Genomic DNA, 15,626 nt, shown 5'->3' with positions numbered 1-15,626 from the left:
GCTCAATCATTTTGCTAAAGTATGCAAGTCTAGCTCCCAGGGACAGACAAAGTACTACCGCGGCACAGTACATGCCGTCGGAGAGAACCCAGAAGAGTACACCACTGACAGAGAGCAGGAAGAACTGTACTTCGACAACATTACAGTGGAGAGCACCGCTGTGGGAGAACAGACAGAGCTGTACATAGACTGCATCTCAATAGAGAACAACGGAAAAAGCAACGAGCAGGCTTACGTAGAGGTTGGAATTGGCACACCTCCACAGAAGGTAAAGTTTAAACTAGACACTGGGGCACAGGCCAATACTATTCCCACCAACCTGTTCCAGGCGCTGTTCAAAAATGTGACACTGAAACCAGCAATACACAGACTCACTGAATATGGAGGAGGCGCACTGAGCGTGAAAGGCACATGCAAACTCAAATGTAAGTACAGAGACAATGCAATGATGCTGGACTTTTACGTCATTGACACAAACGCCCCACCAGTCATGGCAATGAAAACATGCCGTGACCTAAACTTGGTAAAAATAGTGATGGCTGTGAGCGAGGAAAACAATGTCACATCACAGAGCATAATGGATGAGTATGCAGATGTTTTCCAGGGAATAGGAGAGTTCCCAGGCGAGTGCACCTTCCGCGTCACACCAGATGCAACGCCGGTCGTCTGCCCGCCACGCAGAATCCCCATCGCCCTACGCAGCAAACTGAGGGACGAGCTTGACAGCATGGAGAAAGGCGGCATAATCTGTAAGGTAACAGAACCCACAGAATGGGTGAACGCACTCGTCATTGTTGAGAAGCCAAAGACAGGCAAACTTAGAGTGTGTTTAGACCCCAGAGCTCTTAACAAAGTGATACAACGACCTCACTATCCCCTCCCCACGCTGGAGGACGCCACCACAAAGCTTGCTGGAGCTGAGTACTTTAGCGTGTTAGACGCGCGGTCAGGCTATTGGGCCATCAAACTGAGCACTGAATCCTCAATGTTGACGACATTTAACACAGTGTTTGGCAGGTATCGTTTCCTCAGACTGCCATTCGGAATCGTGTCCGCTCAAGACGAGTTCCAGAGACGCGTGGATGAAACATATGAAGGATTGGACGGTGTGACGGCCATAGTGGACGATATACTAGTGTTCGGCAAGACTAAAGAGGAACATGACCAGCGTCTCAGAGCGATGCTGAAGCGCACAAGGGAGCGAGGGGTGAGGCTCAACCCCGACAAGTGTCACATATGCGTGTCCGAGGTAAGCTACTTCGGCCACACGCTCTCACACGAAGGCATCAAACCAGACCCACACAAGGTGAAGGCGGTCAAGGACATGCAACCCCCACAGAACAAAGCAGAGCTGGAGACAGTCCTCGGCATGATCAACTACCTCGCCAGATTTGCTCCACACCTCTCACAGATAAACTCACCCCTCAGACAGCTTCTGAAACAGGACAGTGAGTTTGTGTGGGATGCAGTCCACGACAAGGCGTTCCAAGAGATGAAGAATCTCATTACACAGCACCCAGGTCCAGTACTCTCATATTTCGACCCGCAGAAAGAGCTGCGACTCCAAGTGGATGCATCCAAAAGTGGCCTTGGGGCTGTCATGCTCCAAGATGGCAAACCAATTGCCTATGCGTCCAAGTCACTCAACAGCACTGAAGAAAACTACGCACAGATAGAGAAGGAGCTCTACGCTGTGGTCTTCGGCTGCAAGAGGTTCCACGAGTACATGTATGGACGAAAAGTGATTGTGGAGTCAGACCACAAGCCTCTGGAGGCAATACTAAAAAAGCCACTGGCAGCAGCACCACCCCGGCTGCAACGGATGATCCTGGCGCTCCAAAAATACGACATCCAAATCATCCACCGCCCCGGTAAGGACATACCGGTGGCCGACACACTGTCACGCAAGTCAATAGAACACCACGACAGTGACCTACAGGAAGGGATGGAGGCCCAAGTGCACACAGTCCTCAGCAACATCCCTGTGAGCGACACAAGACTCACAGAAATCAAGCAGGAAACAGCGCAAGATCCACAGCTCACCGCACTCAGACGAGCCACACTCACTGGCTGGCCAGACACAAAGAAAAAGTGCCCGCCCAGCATCCAGGAATACTGGAACCACAGAGCAGAAATCTCAGAAATGGACGGTATCCTGTTCAAAGGTGAGAGAATCATTGTCCCCCAAAAGCTTCGCAAGGACATGATACAGCGCATCCATGCCAGCCACCTTGGCGTGGAAAAAAGCAAATGCCGAGCAAGAGACTTACTGTTCTGGCCTGGCATGGGGAAACAGATCGAGGATGCGGTAGCAGACTGCAGCATATGCCAAGAACGGCGCAGCGCAAATGCAAAGGAACCAATGATGTCACACGCCATACCCGAGCGGCCGTGGCAAGTGATAGGCACAGACCTATTCACATGGAACTCACAGGACTTCATAGTCACTGTGGACTACTACTCCAGATTCTTCGAGCTAGAAAGACTTTACAGCTGCACCTCATCTGCCGTCATCATGAAGCTGAAAGCAGCAATGGCTCGACACGGAATCCCCGAGACTATCATCAGCGACAACGGTCCGTGCTACAGCTCTGGTGAGTTCCGCAACTTCTCACAGACATGGGGTTTCTCACACACCACCACAAGCCCCCACTACCCACAGAGCAACGGCCTCTCCGAGAAGACTGTCCAGACGGCCAAACGCATCCTGGACAAAGCCAAAGCTGAGAACAAAGACCCCTACATGAGCTTACTGGAGTATCGCAACACACCGGTGGACAACCTGAAATCACCGGCACAGCTACTGATGAGTCGGAGGCTGCGGTCCATTCTCCCATCAACAGCAAAACACCTGCAGCCACAGATCGCCAGTCAGGAGGATGTTCACAAAAGGAGAGAGGTATGTCAACAGCGCCAGCAGGCATACTACAACCGAACAGCCAAACCTCTGCCCCACCTGCCCGCAGGCACACCAATCCGCTTCCGGCAGGAGGATGGATCCTGGAGACCTGCAACTGTGGAAAGACCAGCGAACACAGACAGGAGCTACCACATCCAAACCAAAGAAGGTCAGATCTACCAACGCAACCGTCAACACCTGCGACAAAGCAGAGTGAACACTCACACTACACACACACACACTTCACAGCAGACTGTTACCAGCGCTAACAACAACACACAAGCCCATCAGCAAGAGCATGCTGAACCTCCAGACACGAACAATCAGCGACAACCAGACACACAGCCTGGTTACACCACGAGGTCAGGTCGCACGGTCAAACCAAGACAAATCCTTGACTTATGAATGTAAAAAAAAAAAAAAAAAAAAGATGAAATGTTATTACGGTGTCACATTTAGACAGGGAAGGAAATGTTTTACACTACTTTGTTGCAGTCCAGTTATATAAGAGTTCCGTTTTCATATTCTTTCTTATTAAGATTGTATTCGTTTATAAACGTGCTCAACGTGGTCTGTATCTCTGCAGAGAAAGCAGCACTTTTCAGAAAAAGGGAGATGTAATATTTGCTAGTAATATTTGATTTGCTAATGTCCCTTACGGCTTTCCGTAGCGCCACAACAAAGTCACGTGATGTACGTAACAACGTCAGTCGGAATCCGGTCGGTGAATAAACACCCAGCACGAGAGAAGTCGTCCTTGCTTCATTAATGTTATAAGTTAACATAGCCAGAGGGCACAGATCATTACAGCCGCCATTACTGTTCCTATTATCGGCGCGGATTTTCTGTGTGCTAATGGTCTGCTGGTTGATGTTTTAAACCGCCGTTTAATTGATGCTGTGTCTTTCGCCACTGTTCCGTGCGAGACAAGGGGAGCCGGGCCGTTAACACACGCTAACTTTTTAGCATTAGGTGATGTTTTCCAGCGCTTGCTGGCGGATTTTCCATCGGTGACTACACCTGCCTTTTCCACCGCGGTTACTAAACACGGGGTACAACATTTCATTCCCACTCTGGGACCGCCAGTTTTTGCGCGCGCGCGGCGCCTCGACGCGGTAAAATTGGCTACAGCTAAGGAGGAGTTCGCCATCATGGAGCGTCTGGGTATAGTGAGGCGTTCCAACAGCCCGTGGGCCTCGCCGCTTCACATGGTGCCGAAGGTGGATGGGTCGTGGCGGCCTTGCGGCGATTTTCGCCGCCTGAACAACGTCACCGCCAATGACCGCTATCCCATCCCACACATACAGGACTTTTCCATACGCCTGGCAGGTACCACTATTTTCTCTAAGGTGGACCTGGTGCGCGGCTATCATCAGGTTCCCGTGCGCGCAGAGGACGTGCCCAAGACCGCAGTGATCACCCCGTTTGGGCTTTTCGAATTCATGCGCATGCCTTTTGGCTTGAAGGGGGCAGCGCAAACCTTTCAGAGGCTGATGGACTCGGTGCTGCGTGAACTTGATTTCGTGTTCGTTTATCTCGACGACATATTAGTGGCCAGTCCGTCAGCTGACGAGCACCTGGCGCACCTGAAACAGGTTTTCCGTCGTCTGGACGAACACGGCCTGATAGTCAACCCGGCCAAGTGTCAGTTTGGACTGCCGGTGATTGACTTCTTGGGTCACCGCATTTCGCCGCAAGGCGCGGTCCCGTTGCCTTCTAAGGTGCAAGCGGTGGCGGAATTTCTCTGCCCGGTCTCTGTTAAGGCATTGCAGGAATTCTTGGGAATGGTGAATTTCTATAACCGTTTCCTCCCTCGCGCTGCCCACCTCCTTCAGCCACTTTACGAAGCCCTGCGGCTTAAGAAGGCTAACGACCCTGTCGACTGGACTCCCGAACAGGTCCAGGCCTTTGACGGAGCTAAGTGCGCCCTGGCTAACGCTGCCCTCCTCGCCCATCCCACACCCACGGCGTCCATAGCTTTAACAACCGATGCGTCTGACATAGCCGTGGGGGCTGTGGTTGAACAGCGTGTGGCGAATGCGTGGCAGCAACTCGCATTTTTTAGCCGCAAACTGCGAGATAGCGAGCGCAAGTACAGCGTTTTTGACCGGGAGTTGCTGGCACTGCACCTTGCAACCCGGCATTTCCGCTTCCTGCTGGAGGGTCGCCCATTCACGGCTTATGTGGATCATAAGCCGCTGACTTTTGCCATGTCCAAGGTGACTGAGCCGTGGTCTGCTCGTCAACAGCGCCACCTAGCGGCGATCTCCGAGTTCACAACGGACATTCAGCATGTGGCCGGGAAGTCCAACCCTGTTGCTGATTGTCTGTCGCGTGTGCTTGTGTGTCCTGTGCACCTCGGTGTGGATTTCTCCGCTATGGCTGCCGACCAGCCCAGTGACCCGGACGTCCTTGCCCTTAGGTCAACGCGTACCGGTCTCAAGCTAGAGGACGCTGTGATGCAGGAAGGCAGTCCTGCCCTCCTCTGCGATGTCTCCACCGGCCGTCCCCGCCCCGTTGTTCCAGTGGCCTGGCGCCGTCGAGTTTTCGATTCGATTCACTCCCTCTCGCATCCTGGAGTTCGGGCATCGGTGAAGTTGGTCGGTTCCAAGTTCGTGTGGCCTGGCCTCCGCAAGGACGTCAAGGGGTGGGCAGCTGCATGTGTAGCATGCCAGCGCGCTAAGGTCCACCAGCACACTAAATCGCCCGTCGAGCCGTTTCCGATCCCGGCCAGACGTTTCGACCACGTGCATGTGGACCTGGTGGGCCCTCTACCTTCTTCACAGGGTTTTACGCACCTGCTCACAATGGTAGATCGGACCACCAGGTGGCCAGAGGCTGTCCCTCTATCCTCCACAACATCCTCGGATGTTGCACGCGCTTTTCTTTCCTCCTGGGTCGCCCGTTTCGGCACTCCGTCAGATATCACCTCAGACAGGGGCCCCCAGTTCGTGTCAGAGCTCTGGTCGGCACTTGCGCGATCCTTGGGTGTGCAGGTACACCGCACTACCGCGTATCACCCTCAGGCTAACGGCTTGTGTGAACGTTTTCACCGGTCGCTCAAGGCAGCGCTGGGCGCTGCGCTCTCGGATGGTAACTGGGTGGATCGTTTACCTTGGGTTATGCTCGGGTTGCGTTCGGCTCCTAAGGAGGACCTCGACGCGTCACCCGCTGAGCTGGTGCTCGGTCAGCCACTCCGCGTCCCTGGGGAATTTTTGCCTGGGAGTTCCGCTCCTTGACCCCGTCCGGCCGTTTATCCTTTTTTGTCCGACAGCACTCGGGTTCCAGGCCCCGTTCACCACTGTTTTCCGCGGTCGTTCGTGCCTGCGGAGCTCATGTCGGCTCGTTTTGTTTTTGTACGGCATGCTGCTCACCGCTCGCCCCTCCAACCCCCATACGATGGTCCATTTCGGGTTCTTGAGACGGGTCCTAAGGGTTTTGTGCTAGATATGGGTGGGCGTAGGGAGCGTGTCACGCTTGATAGGCTTAAACCGGCGCACAGGGTGGCAGGCGAAGTTGTGTTTCCGGCCCAGGTTCCCCGTCGGGGTCGTCCTCCTTCCAGGACCCCGGCAGTGTCTTCACGGGTTCAGCATTCTGCTTCTCAGCCGGTTTTGGACTGTGTTTCACCTACTGTTTCGGCTGAGGGACGGCGCAGCCGTTATGGCAGGCTGCTTAAGCCTCCAGTGAGACACTAAGTTTCTTTCCAGGAGTCCCTTCTGGGTGTTCGGGGGGGGGGGGGCTGTGTGGCGGACACTAGGGGCTATGCCTCTCACCCAGCAGGACTGTGAGCTGGGGGCGTGGTTTACGTTCCCGGGCTCGCCGGGGCAGGGTTGTTCCTGCTGCAGTTGGTTTTTGGAGTTGAGGAATAAACATCAAACTCGCCTTGGTCTCATGTGTTTTTCCTCATTCCTGCCACAACAACACCATTCTGAATGTTTCAAAGTTTTGGCCATAGTGTCAACAGTAATGAACGGGATTCCCCCCACCAAAAAAAAAAAAAAAGCTAAAAATCTGGTTTATTTTGTTGGGGAAGGCGCTGACATTAAAACACTGCAGGCATCATGCAGGCATCATGGGGGGGGGGGCACTGCCAACGGGTCTCGACGCCGCTGCTGCCGCAGCTCCATCAGCCCTCTGAACGTGCGATGACGGATGCCTTTAGTGGTGCTACCGGACAGGGGGGGCGCGAGCCCGGTCGGGATCTAAGTCCAGACTAGAAAAGAGGTTTACATTGCACACCACACCAAACGGCGCACCTCGGGCCATCTTTTCACATGGCGGAACTTTGAAACGTTTGCTAAATACATAGCTTTCACTATTAACAAACAACTAGCAGCAGTTAGCAAAAAGCTAACATGGCCAGCTGCAGCTAGCGAAACGCTAACGTGGTTAATGCTGCTTATAAGTCACAAAGGAAATAATATTACATGCAAGCTTTCGTTCGACTGTTGGTTGAGTAAAAGACATTCATAATGTAACTGAGCTATTTTCTCGCCCGGTGCGGGATTCGATTCGGGGTGTACTGCACCACAAGGCGGCATCACTAACCGCTCGACTAAAAGTCCAGGCCCGTTAGCTAAGGGCTAACGTGTCTTATTACTAGTTTACAGTCGTCACCCTCTCCCGGAAGCGCGCCCTCGCGCTTTGTTATTCCCGCGCTCCGAAGAGACTTCTGAGGATCTGCACACTTCCGGATCCCACCGCTGCCACAAATGTAACCGGTTATTTTCTCGCCCGGTGCGGGATTCGATACGGATGTACTGCACCACAAGGCGACATCACTAACCGCTCGGCTAAAAGCCCAGACCGTAGTTTACAATAACTTACATAATGACTCGCTCGCTGGCGCAGTACCAGACTTTAAAACTGATTTCTTGTGAAAACCCAGTGACTTTTGCATTAGCTTATGGAAACACTCAATGAAATGGGTAGTCCCCCCAGGTTTGTAGCATGTAAGCCAATGTCTGTAAATAAATTCCTTCCATTTCAGCAGTATAGTGGGATTTTTTTTTTGATAGATAGTGGAAGGACGCTCCAGGGTCCGATTTACATCCCAAAACTGCACCCTCTACCATGTTTGCTGTCAAAACTTTCACTGTGCTAATGCTAACGCGCTCTCTGTTGTTATGGGTGTGTGATCTGGGTCATCGCTGCTCTCCCATCCCGTGACTGGTGTTTTAGTTCACCTGCGCCCGTGTGCTGCGTTACCCTGATTGCCCGGCTTCACTCACCTCCCCTTTCTCTGATTGGCTGTCTGGTTCCTAAGCACCTGCGCCCAATCTCCCTGACTGGCCTCCCCTGGGTATGTATATGCCCCTTGGTTGCTCTGGCTCTTTGTCGGTTCGTCTCACACACCCAGAGACACTCAGGGACACTCGGTGTCACCACTGCGCCACGTCCTGTTGTGAGCTTCTCCCGCGACCTGTACCTGCCGTCTGTACCTGCTGTTTGTTAGTTTTCGTGCATTAAAGAGTTGTTCTGAACCGGTTTGTCTCCACTGTCTGCACTTGGTCCTCACGCCGTGACATCTGTACTGACAAGTCCGCACTGCGCAGGAGGTTTCAGATTTCTTTGCCAGCCCTGCATTTGCATATTAGACAGTGATTGGCTTCGGGATTTGTGACGTCCCAAATCTAGCTTGCCAGGGGTTACGCTTAAATCGCAGATCCCAGACAGCTCCTCCTCTGTGAAAGCGCCACTCTAGTGACGAACTTTGCATAGGTACAAGTCAGTATAATGAAGGCCGTATATTTTTGAGTGGAGGGGTACTTTAACAACAAGGACGTTGGATGATGTGTGTGTTGGGGGGGGGGGTTGTAAAAATATGGTAGAGAGAGAGTATATATACACAGGTGAGCAAACCATTTATTGCAGTGGAGCCAGAGTCCAATATCAGTGAAAATCAAATTAATACTTTTTTGATATTAAACCTCTCAGGGCAACTCAGGGCAAATGTCTCAGCATGAAGCTTCTCTCTCTCTCTCGCTGTGTGTGTGTGTGCGTGTGTGCGTGTGTGTGTGTGTGTGTAGCTTGCAGAGTACTGCCCCCTCTCCGGTGAGGTCAGTTGGTTGAATAGATGAGTTCAGTAATAATTGATAGCCACTCTATCTGGCTGCAGGCAGAAACAGAGGGGTATTGCGCCATGGCAACCACCCCCAGGCCAGCACAAATACCTCCTGCAGGGTCAGCGTGTGGACAGCCAGGTCCCCTGCAGTATCAGAGAGCTCACAGCCTTAGAAGATACAGACATGCACAGGGCCTACCAGCCTCTGAAACCTGCCACCAACAGGTTCCTCCAGCAGAGATGGGACCAGAGCATCTATGAAGACCACAGACGAAAGGTACGTGGTATATGAGGGCTTGGGGCAACGGTGTGCCAGTGGGTCCCCCCCCCCCGACTACCTGTTTTTTTGCTGAAAACACAAGAAAGCTTGGCAACCCCCCTCCAAAAAAAAAACAAAACAAACTTACCCAGTTATTTGATGTCGTTGTAAGTCTCATCCGGCTTTTTTAAGATGTTGCTGGTAAACTGTTCTCATCCCAAGACTATTGCTCGTTTCAAGGAAGAGTACTTGTCTCATGATCATGGGACTTCACTGGCCTGGAAAAGAAATCTTAAACCGAGAACCTTGGTTTGAAATAATCTTCCTGTTTGAGAATAAATGTCTCAAAACAAGTCTTCTAATCATGAAGCAAGTGGCCTTTCTTGAAATAAGCGATATTACCTTACAGTGTGTGTGTGTGTGTGTGTGTGTGTGTGTGTGTGTGTGTGGGGGGGGGGGGGGGGGGGTTGAATTATCTTGACAAAGTATTAAAATACCTTGACTCGCTGGTCTTGTTTGCAGAGAGGGAAAATTTGCAGGTAATTATTTTTCCTTCAACTAAGAGTGGGGACTGCTGACGTCACCATACTGTTGGTGTAGCGTTGAAGTTGTTAAGATTTATTAACAGGTTTTATGAAACTCGGTCAACAGATTAATCACCATGGAAACCGGGTGCTGAAGGGAAGCACCAAATCTGAGCTGTTTGGTTTCTAACCCACAGCAGTTATAACAAGTAATAAATATATAGATGTCATATAAAAGATGTACCGCTTATCTAGTAGAGAGAGGATCTGTCTTCTCACTTGACTCTAACTGGATCATGTACGACAAACATGCTCACTAAAGGACACAAAATACCATTACATGATCAGGTTTAAAACAAAAAAGCGGCAGACCCTTCAAGTCTTCTCGACTTTTATCTATTCTGAGCTCGTCTTTGTCCTCCATGATTATTCTCCATCACCATGACTGTCAACTCTGTATCATCCATGACCGTTGTCGGGGTTTCAGAAATATGTGTTCTGTATTGTGTTGTTCTGTATTGCACGCGGTGGCTCTGAAGCTAGACCCCCTGGCGACTGGTCGCTGATGGGTAATGTAGGAACTGAACGTCATTCTGGTAAATCCCTCTGGATTCGGGTTACAGTTAAATTACTCCGAGGTGAATGTACATGTGCCGCGGGATTAGTAGCAGTCGTATCAGGTGAGGCTGCCCCACCCTCGGCACTCCAGTTACCTTTTATTACCTGTCCAGGTGAGTTCAGCCCAGCCAGCCGTGGATGCCAGGGGCACGAAGGCGCCTGCTCATGTCCAGCTCAAACTCAAGAAGGTGCAGGTTGGTAAACATGCGCGCGCGCGCGAGCGCTTTACTTATCTGAGTTCAAATGAAACCCCCCAAAAAAGTTGCAATTTGTTCATAAATACACTCAGACATCAACAAATATCTTGTTTTCTTTACTCCAATAAAAAAATGAAATCTGCATTTTAAAGGCCCAATCTATGATTTATTCGACCATATAAAGTTGAGGTACGTTGACACATATGATTGAAAAGTCCGAGTTTTCAGTGGGTAATAAGCGTCTTGCATCTTTTTCAACAATCGTAATTTAAAATATGTTTGATTCCTTTTGCTTACAAACATTATCAATATGAATGATTTACAGCATCAAAACACATTGGAACTGACATTCAGTTGTTGTGTAGCGTTAGTTGTTGTGTTAAGGGACCTGTCAATCAATTTGGGAGCTATAGCAGGCTCCAGCCCTGTCCTCGGGAATCAGGAACACCACTGGTCATTTCGTTTCCCTCAGCCCACAGCAGCGCAATACAAAGACAAAAACAACTTCAAAAACACACATCCCAACTAACACGTATATCTAAACACACATCTAAACTAACACATATATCCAAACGAAACGCCCATCCTTCCATCCATTATCCGAACCACTTATCCTGCCAAACTAAAAAATAAATAAATAATAAAATCCCTGTCCGAGGGAACAGCCAAGATGACTGTCGGAACATGGGCTAGCAGCTAGCTTAGCCTGCCCCGCTTCCGCGGCCTCTCAGACCATCCTCGATGCTTCCTCCTCGGGCGCAGCCCCAGGCAGGGGCCGCGGTCCTTGGGCCCACCGGACACGGCAGAACAGGCTCACCCAGCCGACCCAACACCAGCTCTCCCTGCCAGACACCCTCGACACACCTCCCCGCACGTCACACGACGACACCAAAAACACCACAGCCAACGCCAGGCGAGGCCGCTGCCAGACCACTGCCGGTCTGCATGGGCTAGCAGTTAGCTTAGCCTGCCCCGCTTCCACATCCTGTCAGACCGCCCTCGGGTATTACCTCCTCGGTCGTGGCTTCAGGCGGGGCCGTGGTCCCTGGGCCCACAAGACGCAGCAGACCAAGCTCTCCCAGCCATCAAACGAAGACAAAACTTCAACGCAGACGTGAACAAAGACAAGGCATGGGCGGTACTGGGTGAGGCTGTCGCAAACGTGATTTCGCGCCGCCATCTTTCCACACCGGAAGCGGAAAAAGACTTGTCTTCTGTGTTTTTGGTACCGAGGCAACCCTTTCGTTTACATTTGAACCTTTACTTAAGTACATTCAGTGGACATATTGCCCATGCTTATTCTCAAGTTACACCGAATCTGCACAGAGACAGACGGGGGTTGAACAATGTGAATGTGAAGCAGGCCTAAAAGACTTAAGCTAAAGCACAATTGACCTTTCGCAAAGTCCCGCCCCCCTTAGTTACTGTTGCTATGCCCGTCAAGCATTTCAGAACTATCCAGGAAGTAGCCGGAAAACACCAAAACATGAAGGAAGAAATCAGCGCATTGTGTGGGTAAAAGTAACAGTAATAATACGTTAGCTGTATTAGCTATCAATAATAGCTAGTAGCAAGTTTAGCTTGGAGCAGACAGGTATTTTTGTAGGTTTTGGATGGATTAAGCTGGCCATGGGGTCTGCTATACTGCCAAATCTATTGCCAACACTGCGCTTCTTGCGTTCTGGGTTTCGGGAAGGGAAAGAAAATTACACCCCCTCCAAACTTTTCAGATATCTAGTACCGATTTGCAGATCCCATAAGCACACCGTTTCAGCATTTTGCTGTGTGTTTGAAAGCTTGACGGACCGTTGCTAAGGTAGGATTGGACAAGCACCGTTCAGGGGCGCTACTTTGCGAAAAATCAATTGGCCGTGTCTGCGGGTGGGAAGCCGGATGTGGGTACGTGTCCTGGTCGTTGCACTAACGCCTCCTCTCATCGGTCGGGGCGCCTGTTCTTGGGGGGAGGGGGAACTGGGGGGAATAGCGTGATCCTCCCACACGCTACGTCCCCCTGGCGAAACTCCTCACTGGCAGGTGAAAAGAAGTGGCTGGCGACTCCACATGTATCGCAGGAGGTATGCGGTAGTCTGCAGCCCTCCCCGGATCGGCAGAGGGGGTGGAGCAGCGACTGGCCAAGTACAATTGGGGAGAAAAAAAAGGAGGGGGGTGTTTAGAGGGGGCAAAAACAAAAACAAAAATTAAAGCTACAGCTCAGAAGATTTACATGCAAATTTGTACATGTCATCTTTGATATGTTCTATCGCCACCATGTTTAGGACAATCCATATCATAGTTGCTGTCGGGTAGGACTGTCCCAGGAAAGCAAAGATACATTGCACACCTTTTTATGTCATCACTATATCAAATATATGAATGAATAAAGTCATATAGCAGAGAGGTTGGAGAAGAAGCAAAGCTCAGAGTGGCTCGTAAAAGACATTTGGTAACTGGACAAAAGCTGCTGTACCGTCAAAAGCTAAAACTCTGGTTTATTTTGTTGGGGAAAGTGCTGACATGAAAACACTGCAGGCATCATGGTGACTGTTGAACTCTGACCTTTACAGTGGTCAAATATCAACGCAGTTATTAGTATCAGCACGGGCGTCAGGTTGTTAAACAGAAAGGATCTTCAGGATTGTAGTTTTGGGGTAAAGAGAGCTAACACGTGTGTACTAATGTTCTGATCCCATGCGTCAGCTGCAGCACGAGCGACAGGCCATCATTGACAGAGACAACCATCTCCTCTCATCCAGACTGGCCGACATTGTGCTGTCCAAAGGCCTAGTGGACCATAGGAACCACTACCTGCAGAGGAGGCAAGGACGCACAACACACTGCATTCTGACAGCCACGAGCCTGTTATCCATGTGATCAATAGAAAGAGAATGGGGTAAATATACAGCAGTTAGCCATGGATGGTTTACACCAAAATGGGCACAGTGGGAAAGGATGTCACATATTTCATTTTTATTTGTGGTCTAAAAGAGACTCTGTAGTAAAGGTTACATGACCGCACACTGCCATGGTTCCCACCAGCTTCTCTACAGTTACACAAAAAAAGCACTTTGGATGAAGGTCAACACGAATACGGCTGCAGATGTGTGATGTCAAGATGTGATGTTATGGGCGTCTGGGTGGCATGGCGGTCTATTCCGTTGTCTACCAACATGGGGATCGCCGGTTCGAATCCCCGTGGTACTTCCGGCTTGGTCGGGTGTTCTTCGTGTCTGCGGGTGGGAAGCCGGATGTGGGTATGTGTCCTGGTTGCTGCACTAGCGCCTCTTCTGGTTGGTTGGGGCGCCTGTTCGAGGGGGAACAGGGGGGAATAGCGTGATCCTCCCACGCGCTATGTCCCCCTGGCGAAACTCCTCACTGTCAGGTGAAAAGAAGCGGCTGGTGAATCCACATGTATCGGAGGAGACATGTGGTAGTCTGCAGCCCTCCCCCGGATCAGCAGAGGGGGTGGAGCAGCAGCGACTGGGACGGCTCGGAGGAGTGGGGCAATTGGCCAAGTACAATTGGGGAGAAAAGGGGGGGGGGTATGTCATGTCATGTGAAGTGAGAATACAATGATGTAACGATACGATGTGAAGAAACAATGGTGAGATGTGATGCACTATGACAGTGTGACATCATGTGATAAGATGTAATTATCTCCCATGATGCACTGATGTAATAATTTGACTTGATCACATAACATGATGTCATGTAATGCAATAATGTGATGTGACAAAGTGATGATATGGTTATACCATGATGGGATTTGATGATGATGATGATGATGATGTGATGATGATGATGGCTAGTGTCAGATATCTAGGTATTGCTTCAGTGAGGCCATGGCACCCTGCTGGCCTGCAAAATAAATTATACATCTGCTTTGCGATGGCGTTGAATTACTGAATCATCGATGTGTGATGGTGCTGACAGTCTGTGTGGTAAAATACCACCTGAATGCTCAAGTTAAGCAGGGACACTCACTCCAGTATCTGGTCTAGGATGTTGGCAGGATAAATACCAGACTGACATCTGGTCAGTTCCTCTTAATATAACAGACTATATCAACTCTAACACCTGGTTGGTAGAATAAAGTGTCACTTTGGGAGATGGACAAGAATCTGCCAGCTGTCAAAAACCATCAGATTGGAGTCTTGTTGAATGATGCTTCAGGAGGCTGTGTCTGGGAAGCTCTGACTCTTGCGTTTTTGTCTTCAGCCTCAACACCGATAAGAGAAGGGCGGAGCTACTGCATGTCACTTGTCAGAACCAGGCCGTCTACCGGCGAATCACTGCTCGCCAGTCCGAGTACCGTCGGCAGCTGTGGTTGAAGGACTGGGAGAAGGTGGAGCAAAGACGGAATGACATCACCCGCTACCCCCGAGCACCCTCCCACAAACAGGTGAGGTCAGAGGTCATATGAGGTCACACACACACACACACGCACGCACCCTCTCCTTGAGTGTATGTGGAGAAGAGCTTTAGTCAAGTCGTTTGGTAAAAGTCTATCTATCTATCATCTATCAATCTATCTATCTATCTATCTATCTATCTATCTATACAGATGGACAAAGAGGGAGACAGACAAAATCCAACGGAAGTCTCACTCCTGTGTCTTTGCTGTTGTTGCTGACTGTGCCTTTCTGTCTGACTTTTTCCTGTCTGTCTCTCTGTCAGTTGTTGTCTGTTTGCCTGTTTCTGTCTCTACATCTTACCCATTAGTCCATCTGACTGTCTGTCTCTCTGTGCATCTTCCTGTCTACAGAGGACAGAGAGGAAGGTGAGGTTTGCAGCCGGTGACACAGAAGAGCACAGCAACAATACAGAGGCGACGGACACCGACTGAGATGCATGAAACATGTGCGCGCACTCACGTGCACATACACATTTCTATCATTACATATATGCAACAAAAAACAAAATAAAAATGGTGATGACTGATATTGTATATGTTCGGGGTGTGTTTTTATGTTTCTTTTACAAGCCAGTGGGGTAGTAAGTAAAGGAGGTTACATGCAGCCAGCTGTGAGCAGGTGTTGTTGGGTCCCTGTTCCATTTGCCAGACTGG

At 50.4% G+C, this 15,626-nt stretch overlaps 1 protein-coding gene across 1 annotated transcript; it reads left to right on the top strand.

The window, feature by feature from the left end:
- The first annotated feature begins 9,147 nt into the window (after positions 1-9,147).
- si:ch211-284k5.2 (uncharacterized protein CFAP97D2) lies at positions 9,148-15,404 on the top strand. The gene is made up of 5 exons (XM_056282354.1): positions 9,148-9,240; positions 10,478-10,558; positions 13,259-13,377; positions 14,777-14,960; positions 15,324-15,404. The coding sequence occupies exons 1-5, from the start codon at positions 9,148-9,150 to the stop codon at positions 15,402-15,404; spliced, it is 558 nt and encodes a 185-aa protein (XP_056138329.1).
- Positions 15,405-15,626: the final 222 nt, after the last annotated feature.

Source organism: Lampris incognitus, chromosome 6 (genome assembly GCF_029633865.1).
Source record: "Lampris incognitus isolate fLamInc1 chromosome 6, fLamInc1.hap2, whole genome shotgun sequence".
NCBI lineage: Eukaryota > Metazoa > Chordata > Actinopteri > Lampriformes > Lampridae > Lampris > Lampris incognitus.
The sequence above is the reverse complement of the archived record's forward strand: the minus strand, read 5'-3'. Positions and strand labels throughout refer to the sequence as shown.

Bases quoted from the DNA above. Each gene is read 5' to 3' on its own strand.
- si:ch211-284k5.2 (XM_056282354.1), top strand. From the start codon at position 9,148: ATGCACAGGGCCTACCAGCCTCTGAAACCTGCCACCAACAGGTTCCTC. The intron at 9,241-10,477 runs GTACGTGGTATA...TTACCTGTCCAG, and splicing joins ATGAAGACCACAGACGAAAG to GTGAGTTCAGCCCAGCCAGC. The intron at 13,378-14,776 runs GCAAGGACGCAC...TTTTGTCTTCAG, and splicing joins AACCACTACCTGCAGAGGAG to CCTCAACACCGATAAGAGAA.